Below are 12578 nucleotides of genomic sequence, written 5' to 3' on the forward strand. Positions count from 1 at the left end.
AAAGGGAAAGCACATGCGCCAAAGATTAGCAGTTGATGAATCTGGATGAAGGATGTGCGAGTGCTCCTTGGTTTGAATTTTTCTTTCTTTTTAAACAAAAATTTTTTTTAATGTTTTTATTTCTTTTTGAGAGAGACAGCATGAGCAGGGGAGGGTCAGAGAGAGAGGGAGACACCTAATCCGAAGACAGGCTCCAGGCTCTACAGCTGTCAGCACAGAGCCCGACGCGGGACTCGAACCCATGAACCGTGAGATCATGACCTGAGCCGAAGTTGGACGCTCAATTTACTGAGCCACCCAGGTGCCCCTGGTTTGAATTTTTCTAAATAAACATTTCAGTGGGAAATGTTATGCATTTGTTGCTAAAAGAACGACAAAGCAAGGGACACAGGAAAATGCGAAAGGAAACATAAAAATCACTCAAATCCATCTCCCCGAACATAACCACAGTTGGTCGTTCTGCTGAGCCACCTTCCAGGTATGGGCTTCCGGATGGTCTCTCGGTTCATCTCTCTGTTTACCCATCTGCCCACTTAATGCCTTGTTTTTGGCACCCACCTTTTTTTGCCCTTGGATTCTTTTCTGGAAGGAACTAGACTTGGTGCTTTAGAATACACCACCTGTGGGATGTGGCTTCTTGTGCCCTCCTGGTCCGGCCACCGTGCTCTTCCCTCCCCCGGATTTCCTGTAACCTAGGAGCTGGGAGCAGCACACCTGGTCAGTGTTGGGTGTGTTTTTGGCAAGAATACATCATAGGCGATACCCATACTTCTGTTTCTTTTTTTTTTTTTTATGGAGTATGATTTTTTAATGTTTTTTTTATTTCTGAGAGAGAGAGAGACAATGTGATCAGGGGAGGGTCAGAGATAGAGCGAGACACAGAATCCGAAACAGGCTCCAGGCTCTGAGCTGGCTGTCAGCCAGAGCCCGACGTGGGGCTCGAACCCATGAACTTCAAGATCATGACCTGAGCTGAAGTCGGCCGCCCAACCGACTGAGCCACCCAGGCGCCACCCATACTTCTGTTTCTTGACAGCTCATCATCTTTCTAATTATATCAAAACGTTACATTGTCAAAATCGTACAAGTCCATTAAAGGAAGTCCAGCTTCTGCCCCTGTCCGCGGCCCCCGGCCCCTTCCCCTTCCGGTGAACTGTTTTTGTAAGCTTTGGGGTTTTTGTGCTCCATTATTTCTTTTTGAAGTACAAGCAGACATATTTGTACTTCCGTTATCTCACACACACGCCGCCCCACACCCCCGGAGCAGGCCGTGAGACTCTCCACGCCAGCACCTCGCCATCTCCACCCTGTGCCGGCTGTGCCGCACTCTGCCGCGGAGGGCAGGCGCTGCCGTGTTTCAGTCAGCTGGTCTGCTGGACGCGCAGTGGTCCAGGCCCGCTACAGGTACCGCCGAAACAAGTAGCTTTGTGCAGGTGACGTGTCGGATTTTTGCCAGTGTGTCTTGGGGATGGATTTCAGGAAGTGACATTGCATCTGGGCCAAAGGTCAAGTGCCTATGTAATTTTGCTGGATTTTACCACATTTCCTACTCCAGGGCTTTGTACTACTTTGCATTTCTGCCAGCAGCTTACAAGGGCCGTGGCGTCTTTTTGGTGGTGGGACGGTAGGCTACGGCCTTGGGAAAGTAAGGTGGTCTCATGATTCGAGGGCTGCCTCCACCTCTCAGCTGCGTGTCTGTGGACAAGTTACTTAATCTTTCTGAACCTTGGTTTTCTGTCCCTCAAATGGGAGTAATAGTTGTTTTGAAGATCGCTCAGGAGGACGTAGGTGAAAAGCTGCACACAGTCTGGCGTGTGGTAAGCGCTCAGCAGATGACGACTGCGGCGGTTCTTGTCGTGACAGCGGTGCTCGGAGATGAGTGCCCAGTGCAGGCTTCTCCCTAAACACTGAAAGGCACCATTCTTGTCCCCCTGCCAGGATGGCCAGACCCTGGAGAGCAGAGAGCCTTTGCCTTTTGGGTGGCAGCCAGCTGAAAAGAAAAGAAGAAAATACATCTCCTTTGCTTTTACAGTTCTCACGTCCAGTGAAGTCTTTGGCTGGGGTTGTAATTAAGTGTCAGAAGAGGTGGGACGTGACTTGATAGTTACTGCTCAGTGAGGCCGACGAGTCCTCAGTAAATACTCTGCAGCTCGCCTCCACAAGGGTGCACTTGGGGGTGGCCTTCCGGACGTGCCTCAGAGCCGTGGCGCTGCTGGGCGCTGCTCAGGGCTGAGGGGTGGGCATAATAACCCACGAATGCATTCGTCTGTCAGAGAGTGGTTCTGGTAAGATGCAGGAGTAATAAAACATGCTCGAAGTTCGCAGAATTCTCACATGACGTGCTGATGAAGGCTTAAGTTCTTGGGCAGACCTGCAGTTCATGGTCTTCTAGGAGGTGAACGTTTGTGATCGCCTCACCAGCGCGTTCTGTGGAACTTACCCTGCGTTAGAATTTTTCAAAATTCTTTTTAACATTTATTTATTTTTGAGAGAGAGAGACACACGGAGAGGAAGTGGGGGAGCCTGAGGGGGGAGAGGCAGAGAGAGAGGGAGACACAGAATCCAAAGCAGGCTCCAGGCTCTGAGCTGTCAGCACGGAGCCCGACGCAGGACTTGAATTCACAAGCTGTGAGATCACGACCTGAGCAGAAGTCGGATGTTTAACTGACTGAGCCACCCAGCGCTCCCCACCCCCCCCAAGTTAGAATTTTTAACCAAAGATGGACTTCATTGGGTCCCTGAAGTTGTGTGCAGGTTTGTGTGTGTGTGCAAGCATGCATGTGTGCACGCCTGTGCACGCTGGAGGGTGGTGAGCCCTCATAGCTTGCATTAGATTATCAGGTGGAGGGATCCATGGCTCTGAAAAGGCTCTGAAACTCAGTCGTAAGCCATATTCTCTTCTGTTTTAAAGGATGTTGCAGCTCGGGGTTTGGATCTCCCTCAAGTCACGTGGATTGTTCAGGTAATTTTTTACTTAAGGTGTGGGCTCAAGGCAGGAATAAACAATTGTTGAGTAGATGAGTTGGCTTTAAGTGGAATAATTATTATTAGCCTCTTGGGTGTTGCCTCAGTAACCAGGCAGCAACTAGTGATCTGCCCAGTTCTCCCGTATCTTCCCTTACCCCAGCCCACCCGGCCGTTGTGGCGAAACGGCCAGACTGAGCAGTCGCAGGAGGGAGGTGCAGACTCCCCTACTCCCAGACTGACGCATGTCACACACGAACTTTCAGCAATCTGAAAATAGCAGGAATCGCCCGGGCCCTTGGGAGGCCTCATTGTGTCCGGAAGGAGATGCTCAGCCGCCCTGAGAGCCGTGTCCGTGTGCATTGACCTGCAGGGGGCAATTAGGTCCTGACAGCACCTTACACACACCTCTAGCCTTCGATGCTTTGCCAGAGGGCACACGTGTTAGCCCTAGAGTCTAGTGCTTTCAGTTTTGTTTTTTCTTCTTGTTAGTCTGCAGAGTGGTATTTTCAAGCCCTTCCGTTTGGGGGCCTGGGGACACGTGCCCCATTTACGTGAGTCATGGTTTATTCACTTGTTAGTGGAATTGCGTGCCTGTCACTGGCTAGGAAATGTGATCTGCCCGCTGCAGACCACTTTTCGACTAGAGGCCTTGTGTTTTCTTGCCTGTTGGCCACACAGCCAAGTAAAGAAGAAAAGGCAGGGAAACTTTCATGTGGGGGATGGGGCAGACACATAACAATGATTGTTTAGAGGTTTTCTATATTGTAAGGTTGATTATTTTCATATGCCAGACCTCCTCACATATTCTGTCCATTTTGGGTCTCTGATCTTTGATTCGGGTAGCGGCAAAGAGAAAAACAAGAATGCATATGTGGTCAGTTCCTGTTCGTGATGACGAAGTTACTGCCATAGGGAATATGAAGTGCTGTGCATAATGCGCTCTGCTGAGTTACAGTCTGTCCCCCACCGCCCCCCAGGTCAGGACCGCTGTCCCCGGTAGCAGAAGTGAGTCCTGCCGGAGGGGAGCCCACCTCCCGGCTCCCGAGGGCCCAGCAGCAGAGCTGAGCTCTGATCAGGACAGGCAGCCCCTTCCCCTGACCCTGTCCAGTCCTCTGTGGCGTCTGCCGGCCAAGGTCACTCGGGCATCCTACGGAATGCGCCCCCACCTGCCTCCGTGTTCACCTTGCATGGTCACTCGGTGGAAGGATGCAGATAGGAGAGTGAAGAGACCTGTGGAGAAGTAAAATTATAGTGGAGATACGGGGACGGGGAGGCGCTGGCTCATCGGGAACTTGGCCGCTGTTCACGCTTGCGCAGCAGAGCCTCGTTATTTCCAACGAAGGCAGGGCTTTCAGGCTTGAGCGGCTCTCCTTGGGGTTGCATGAGGGTAACCATAGCACCGGGACTTAATTCTTGGGATACCTGGAGGCAGGTGAGGGGTATTGCACTTCCAATTAATGGCAATGCCTTGATCTGTGAATGCCTTCATTTTTGTTGCCCTTTTTAGTACAGCGCTCCGTCTTCGCCTGCCGAATACATCCACCGGATTGGGAGAACCGCCCGGATTGGCTGCCACGGGAGCAGCCTGCTCATCTTGGCTCCTTCGGAGGCAGGATATGTCAGCTCGTTGGCTTCTCACAAAATCAAGTGAGTCAGAAACCTGCACGCAGTTTCGGCTGATCTCACCTAATTAACTTTCTGTCACTTTCTACAGTGGATGGGCCTTGTAAGCTGACGAAGAGCCATTAACCCTTGTGATCTCTAAGTGGGTCCCAGAATAGCCAGTGGCAAACACTGAGCCCTTCACGCCGTCAGCACATGACAGTTTCCGCTGCATTGCCACACGAAGTCACGGAGCGATCTGTTGCACTTGGTTTTCCTTTAAGATCGAGGTCCGTGTTCCCTGTTCTTTTACGCACAGTTGGTGCACACAGTCCTCCCGGCCGGCGTCCTGAGGACCTGCTTCGTTCGGGTTTTATTTTGGCGCAACGTTCGGTGCCTTTAAAGATGATTTGTCTTTGAAACAAAAGGATACTCGTGACTCCTCACACAGCCCCCCACCACCGGGGATTTACGCCCTGGCAGGACATTGGGGGTGGGGGGCAGCTGAGGTGCCCGCGCAGCCTTGTAGCTGCCGTGTCGCCACCTGTCGGGGCCCCCAGCAGACCCAGACCCTGCTCCGGAGAGACGAGCACAGCCAAGGTGGAGAACAGGGTCTGGAGCCGGGGAGACACCTTCTGGGTGGCCTCCAGCGCCGATCACAGGCCGCTGTGGCGTGCGGTTTCCACGCTGGTTTGCTCTCGGGACTTTCCTCTGCTCACACGTGGCGCAGAGATGTGGAGAGCGGCTCGGGAGGCGCGGGGAGAGTCGTGCGCGTGTGCCCGGGAGGGTGGGGCACGGTTCGTGCCGCGCACGGGAGCCCCAATGGCCGCCCCAGCGCTGCTGCTCGGAGCTGGCGCCTCCGGTGCTTTGCCTCGCACGGCCCTGCGCTGCTTGTGAGGCAAGACGGCCACGCTGTCTCATGTACAGCCGGCGGAGTCCTTGCGCTCTGCACTGGCGCTGCGGCTCCCCGACAGGCGGCCTGGGGCCTGGCGTGGGGACCGAGTGCAGGCCAGCCCCTCGGAGAGCCGCCTGGGGCCGTCCCCAGCTGCAGAGCCCTTGCTCCCTCCCCCTTTCCCTCTCTCCCCCGCTTTTCCTCCCTCCCGCTCCTTCCTCTCCCTCACCCCCTCCCTCCCTGCACCCTGGGCAGACCTGGTAGCGCCCCGCAGTCTTGGGCCTGCTCATGGAACATCTGGGGGCTGGGGCGTCCTCAGGAACCGTGCCTTTAGTGCTGGGGAGACAGGAGCCTGGCGGTGCTTTCGAGTGGGCCAGACTGATGCTGGCTTGGGTTTTCCTTTCGTTTAATATCTCTTCCTAAAACAATTCAGCCACTGAAAGAGTGGATTTTATTTGTTTCAGGAAGGCTGCATATTTGATCTTCCTTGTAAGGAGGAATTCTGTTTGTCAGTTGGTCAATCACTTTTCACCAAGAACTTCCTCCTGGGCTGGATTCTGAGTGCCCTGGGGCTTTGTGCCGGCCGGCCCTTCTCCGGAGGCGCTTTCTGGTCCTGGTCCTGGGCTGGCTCGCCAGTGGGCAGCTGTGCCCTGGAAGCGGGGGGGAGGGGGGAGGCGGCGGTTGGATGAAAACCCACGGACGTAACGCCTTCTCCTGTCGTCTCTTACCCGTCTCCACAGGCTGGGGGCCTGTCACGGCGCTGCCACGGTGTTCCGCTAGCACGGGAGCTTGTAGGGCTCTGGAGAGTGTGCTGAGAGCTGTGCCCTGTCGTCCTCGGGAGGGCACGTGGTCCCTGCACCTCGGCGGCCTCTTGCCCCGGGCCGCTTCTCCCCCACCTCCTGTTCTAGAACTCCAAGTCCACGTTGTCTGCTCCTTCCTGACGCAGCTCCCGGGTGTTCTCCCTGCTCGTGCACTTTGACTCCGTAAGCTCAGAAAAGTGAGCGCTGACAGTCCTGAAGTCCGATGACTGTCCAGGCCAGAGTCCCCCGCACAGATGCCCCTGCCTGTGTCTGCTCTCGGGTTTCCTTCATTCATGCGTTCAGGCCGATTGCTCTGAGAGAGTCCAACGTAAGCTAAATTTACAAAGGGAAAGAGGAGCACGTGGGTGGCTCAGCTGGTTGAGCATCTGACTCTCGGTTTGGGCTCAAGGCATGATCTCAGTTCGTGAGACTGAGCCCCCACCCCCATCAGGCTCGGTGCCTGGTTGGGATTCTCTGTCTGCCCCTCCCTCCTCTCTCTCCATCTCCCCCCCCCTCAAAAATGAATAAACAAACATCAAAAAATAAATAAAAGGGGAAAATAGTAGCCATGTGTATTTTAAAGATATAAAAAGGAAAGTCATTCTCTGTGATGGCCTTATCTGGAAAAACTGCCAGCGGCGTTGCTGGGAAATCCAGCATCCTCTGCTCACATCGAGGAGACTGCTCTGAGGTTCCAGTGATTTGGACTTGTATTTGGACTTGCAAGGGAAGTTTGGAAGGATGAAGACCGAAGTACCCCGAGGAAGAGATCTCGGTCTCTTGTGGAGAGAACGTCTACTCGAGGGGGAAAGAGTCCTGGGGGGCCCTGGCCTTGCCCAATTCTGCCCTGACAGTGCACCAGGGAAGCGTCTGTGCCTGACTCTGCTCTGTGGGCCTGATAGAACCAGCCCCCGAGAATGTCAGACCCAAGTTATGATGTGGCAGCCGTGGGTGATGCTTCCAGATTCTGAGGAAGAGATGCATGTTGGGTATCTATGTATAAGCCGTTTTTGACTTAATTTGAAAAATCATACCTGCGAAGAACTAATTACAGAGCGTGCCGTGAAAGCAGCAGAGTTGAACCAGAAGTTACACTGCTAAATATTAAAAAACAAAAACAGAACGAGAAGGAAGACGTGTGCGCGGGTATTGTGTGGGAGAACCTGGGAGCGGGCAGCAGGATGCTGTGATGGCTGATGAATTACAGGGAAGATTCAGGAAGGCAGGCTGAGGCGCCCGGCAGCAAGGGCCATCACAGCAGTTGCTGCCTGCCTTCAGATGCCGATGGCTGCGGACGTCGCCCTGACAGTGTGATTTAGCAGCCAGGGCAGGAGGTGGGCGCCCTGGGCCGCTGCCACCTCAGCCTGAAAGCAGGACTTCGTTTCTGCTCCTTTGGATGACTCCCTTGTACTTGCCAGTCTCTTAGCTGATTTCCACTTCCCTTTTAAACGAGTTTCTAATGAAAGTCGTCACTGGCTTATCAAAATGTAAATTGCAAACCGTGTATTTCTTAGATCAGGCGTAAGACAGGTCCCTGGATTTATTTCTCTGTCTTTTCATAGGGGTAAGGGGTAGGGAGCAGTTCACATCTGCCGATAGAACCATAAACCAGCAGAGTAGATTTGCTTTGTTCCTCAGAAGCTACCTGGTTTCTTAGAACAGGAGGGAGGCCCTTTTAAACTGTAAATCACTCCAGTCCGCTCTCCGCTGCCGTTCACGTGGCGATGCCTGGCCCCCAGCGCCGTCACAGGACACACCCACGGCAGAGGGGTGCCCTGGCTGGAGGGTCCGCCCTGACACGCCTTCTGGTAAACACGCCTCTCTACGGTGGCCTTCGTTCTTTGTATCCCTGACTGCGAATGGCCGCCTTCTTGCTCTTTCTCCCTGCTTCAGGGCCTCACCCCAGGCCCTTCTGTTCCTTTTCCTTTCCTCCTCGAGGAAACAAGTGGTGCGCAGAGGCAGGGCCGTCAAACAAAGAAGCAGTGAGGACTGTGCTGTGCATTCACCTTCAGACTGCGGCGTCAACAAGAGGCAAATTCAGTGGCCACAGCAGTCCTCTCTCATATGAAAAATACATTTTCCATGAAATAGCATTTCCCCCCCAAACTCATACCTTCGAGATACACGCTCTGCCTCCCTGGGCTGGCTCATGCCGTTAGAGGATTTCACGGCTCCGTGGGGCTGTGAGCTGGCAGCACCAGAGAGAGTGGAGGGGCGGGGGCTGGGGGTGTTCAGGGAAGCGGTGACACATTTCAGGTGAATCGCTGTCAGAGACGTGACATTTTCATTCATAGCTTTGTCAGAGTAACCTTTGGGGGAAAGGGGGAGAATTGTCTTCTCCCACCTGAGAGGTTGCCATTCATGTTTTAATTTGCTGTTACATTTAAAAAAAAAAAAAAAAGAAACAACATACAAGGAAGTCATTTATCTTTTTATGATCTGTTTTTCTCCCCAGAACTCCTACTTCCCATTTTTTTTTTCCCTCCCTGGGAAATAGGTTTTCAGCGGCTCCCGTTTCTTCCTTAGGCTGTATAATACTTGATTGTGCGTGCGCGTTTGAACGCTGTGGCCCGCAGACCGGCTGAAGCGGAAACTTTCCCACTGGACCACGGGGCAGGGTTGGGCCTCTTGTGGCTTAGGGTGGCTTCCGTTCACCAGCGAGGCCCAAGATCTGATCTCAGCTGTTTGCACATAGATCTGCACCCATCAGAGGCCCTCTGTTCCTTACCCTTTTGTAATTAAGACGCAGGAGGGTAGGCATCCTTCTGGGTAAATGAGAAGAGAGTTCTGGGGCCGTGGTCACTTGTTAGCCTTCCCTGAGGAGTTGACCCCAACACTTAAGGACCTTTAGCGACGTGCCCCTCCCCCACCCCTGCCTGGCCTTTTTTTTTTTTTTAATATAAAACTCAAGGGACTCTCTGCATTGTTTTTTTATTTTCTCATCTGGTCAAGTCAAGGTAGTATGTTAATCAGCAGACTTGCTTTTTAGAATTTGAGATTTATGAAAAAATAATGGTGGGATGCCCATAAAGGAAATTTTAAACGTAACTTATTTGAAAGTCCCCGGGGAGGAGTGTTGGGAATATGACTCTTCTGTCCCTGTCAAGTCACAGCGGTCGCTGCCTTCCAAACTCCTGAAGATTTAGGAAACTTACTTCCTTTCCGTCAAGGTGTAGCTTCTATTTTACATCTACGTAGCTTGAGAATAGGCCAGTTTTATGCATCAAGATTCCGGAGGTTGCCAAAAGATTGGAAAGCTTACCTTAATGTGCCCTTCCTTTTACAGCGTTTCCGAGATAAAGATGGAAGATATTTTGTCTGTCCTGACAAGGGATGATTGTTTTAAAGGGAGCCGGTGGAGAAGCCAGGTGAGTTTTATTATTCATTGTACTTGCTGCGAACACACATGACTCCTTTCTTGATTGGGGGGTTGTGGGGGGTCTTGTGTAGGGGGCAGTCAGTTCCTCTGACGAGCAAATGTGAACCTAAGGGGCCATGGGGCCACACCTTGATTGTGTTTTCCCTCCCTGCTTCTGGATGTGTTTTTTGGTCTCCCCCTGTTAATGGACGACCGTCCATTCTGGAAGCTTGCGGGGCAGCAGCAGGCTTCCCAGCAAGGAGGGCTCGTTCTGGCCCACGGTGAGTTTGGAGGCAGTGTTACCTGCTCAGCCCTGGTGGCCCAGTCCAGACTCTCAGCAAGGTCAGCTGACTGGCGCATCCGCCCAAGACCGCGTGGAAGAACCTGGTATCTCTGTCTCCATGCAGACAGCGTGCATGCCGTGCACAGAGGACGAGTAAAGTGAGATCAGTAAGAACGATTTGTGTTCTCCATGTAGTTCCTTCCACATGGGGACCCAGAGCGGTTGCAGACAGCCCTGAGCACCCATTCCGGCAGGGGCTTTCCCCCTGTGCGGTGACTGTTCCCCACTCCCACTCCAGTCCTGTACCCCCATGTCACAGGTCCGTGTGTGTCATGTTGCTGTGTGTAATTTTGTCTATGAAATATTAATCATTTGAATATTTTACGTTTTTTTAAAGCCTGAGAATAGACCGAAAAGTCAGCACCAAGTAGATCAGGCTTAATTAGGAGTTTCTTTTTTGCGTCACGAAGTGTCTTTATTTGGATTGATACTGTCCCTGAGGCTGAGACCCGATTTGACTGGCCCTGACTTAAGTCCTCTTGTTCTAGAAGGAACCTAAGGAAATGTGTCTAAGAATAGGCAGGGAAACTGTAATCACGTGTTCCTGTGCCCAGGACTCCTGTGCTCTCTGTGTGCCTGGCCCCGTATAACCCCCAGCAGCCCCCCCAAGTTGGTGCTCTCGTCCCTCTTCCTAGATGTGGAAACTGAGGCCTGACAAAACCATGGCCGTGGAACCGGCTTGCTGTTCAGTTAGGTGATATCCGCCATCGTCACAGAGGTGACACGTGGCCAGCAAACGGTGCCACGACAAACACCCCTGTAAACCGAGGAAAGAGTCGATCAAGTTTTAAGCGATGTTTCCTTAGAAAACTATCCAGGCTGCACTGGACTCTGGAACCTCCCATGTTAGTAGCTTGTTGTCAAGGGAACAGCCAGTCACCAGACAGACACTCATTGGTCCTGGCACACGTCTGTTCTCCTGAAGCCACTGCGGAGTCTAGGCAGGGTTTTTCCATGTTCCCTCAGACACTTCATTCCAGCCCCAGGACCACGGGCAGTGTAGCAGAGAGATTAAGGGCGTGGCCTCAGGGGCCGATTCCTAATCTCATTTCCCAGCTCTGTGGCGTTGGGCAAGACTGGACCTTCCTAAGCCTTGTTTTCTTCATATGTAAAGTTGAGATTGTGTTAGTATCCTTGTTAAGGAGATTGGAAGACTGAGTAAGAAATAACCTGAAAACCCCAACACAGGTACTGAAGGGCGTCCATCATCATCATCAGTTAGTAGCAGATGTGGGATTTCAAGTTCAGGCTCTGTGACACAAAGCCCAGTGCTGTTTGCTGTATCACAGTCGAGTGTTAGCATCTGCCTGCTGCCCAGAAATAAGAGCAAGCGGTCAAGTTACAAAATAAGATAGTAAACGTTTGGTCTAATCTCCTCTTACACTGTTTCTGGGACTGTGTTGTTGGTGTTTATCCCTGAACCGAGCACACCTCGTTCAGTCCAGGACGCTGATGGCCATGTGGGTCAGTGGACGGAGTCTCTTCTGCGGATTCCCCCCGGGAAGGGAGCCAAGCAGCTGCGGTGCCCTCTGCTCATCCCCGAGCAAGTCACGGCCATTTCCCACCCCCCGCCCTCTGGTGGCCCTGTGCCTCAGCGCCTCTCCGGAAGCCCTTGCCTTGGCATGAGGCCAGCCTTGAAGCCTTGCTCAAGGGGAGGCTCGGGGACACTGCGTGTAGGAGCCAGGGCCCCACGGCAGGCAGACTTGGGTTCCAGACCCTGCTTCACGGCTGGTGGTTCTGCACCCCCGGGCAGGTTCTCTTCTCCCTGGCCTCGGTTTTCCCGTCTGTGAACGGAGGACAAGAGCACCTTTACTGTAGGTTTGCTGTGAAGTTGACCCGAAACGAGGCAGAGCGCGCTCTGTACGCTTCGGGGCCAGGTCAGTACTTCCTAGCCCCGAGCTCCTGCCTTGACGGAGGGCAGCAAACAAATGTCTTATATTTTTAAGGAGGGGTGAACTTTGCTTTTAAATAGAAAAAGCACTCGACAAGGTTGGGCTTTCACGGACCCAAAATAACAGGTTAGCTTAGAAAACTAATCGTCCTACAGGCCTCAGGTGCCGCGTCGAGGAAGACCTGGCCTGTTTAACCAAATTTAACTTCAATTCGAAGGCCAAAGGGAAACTCAGTGAAATTGCCTTTATTACTAATTATCACACATCTCTACAACCTGAAAGTGTTTTATGTGTATGATCCGCATGAGTAGTAAAAAGAATAAAGTAGATGATGGATACAGCTTTCAGTTCGGTTTCTCATAAGAAACATGGTGTGTTTTAGTTGCTGTTCTCCATGTGAGCCGTTGTGTCTTGCACATAAACCAGTGCTGGACAGGAAAGTGTGAGCTCAGTAACGAGGCCTTTACATACACAGCCCGACACCTCATTATAAGGCCTCCCTTCTCCTCTCCTCACTCAGTTGAAGTCCATTGTAAATGTCCCTTTGGCACATACATTTTTGGGCTTCTGTGAACAGAAAGAAAGTGAGTGAAGCATCTGTAAAATGTATATTTCATATTTAGGTATATAAAATATATATAGCTACGTCTAGGTGTGCGAATGTTCACCCACCTACAAAGAGAATAAATTTGATCTTTCAACTTTACTGGGAAGCACTCAGAAG

At 52.3% G+C, this 12578-nt stretch overlaps 1 protein-coding gene across 1 annotated transcript in view; it reads left to right on the forward strand.

The window, feature by feature from the left end:
• The window catches only part of DDX31 (DEAD-box helicase 31), a 68811-nt gene that overhangs the window by 29248 nt on the left and 26985 nt on the right, over positions 1-12578 (forward strand). The window contains 3 exon segments of the mRNA XM_039229522.1: positions 2912-2962; positions 4475-4614; positions 9548-9629. Coding sequence (XP_039085453.1) covers positions 2912-2962; positions 4475-4614; positions 9548-9629 — 273 coding nt within the window.

Source organism: Hyaena hyaena, unplaced genomic scaffold (genome assembly GCF_003009895.1).
Source record: "Hyaena hyaena isolate Hyena2069 unplaced genomic scaffold, ASM300989v1 scaffold_38, whole genome shotgun sequence".
Taxonomy (NCBI): Eukaryota; Metazoa; Chordata; class Mammalia; order Carnivora; family Hyaenidae; genus Hyaena; species Hyaena hyaena.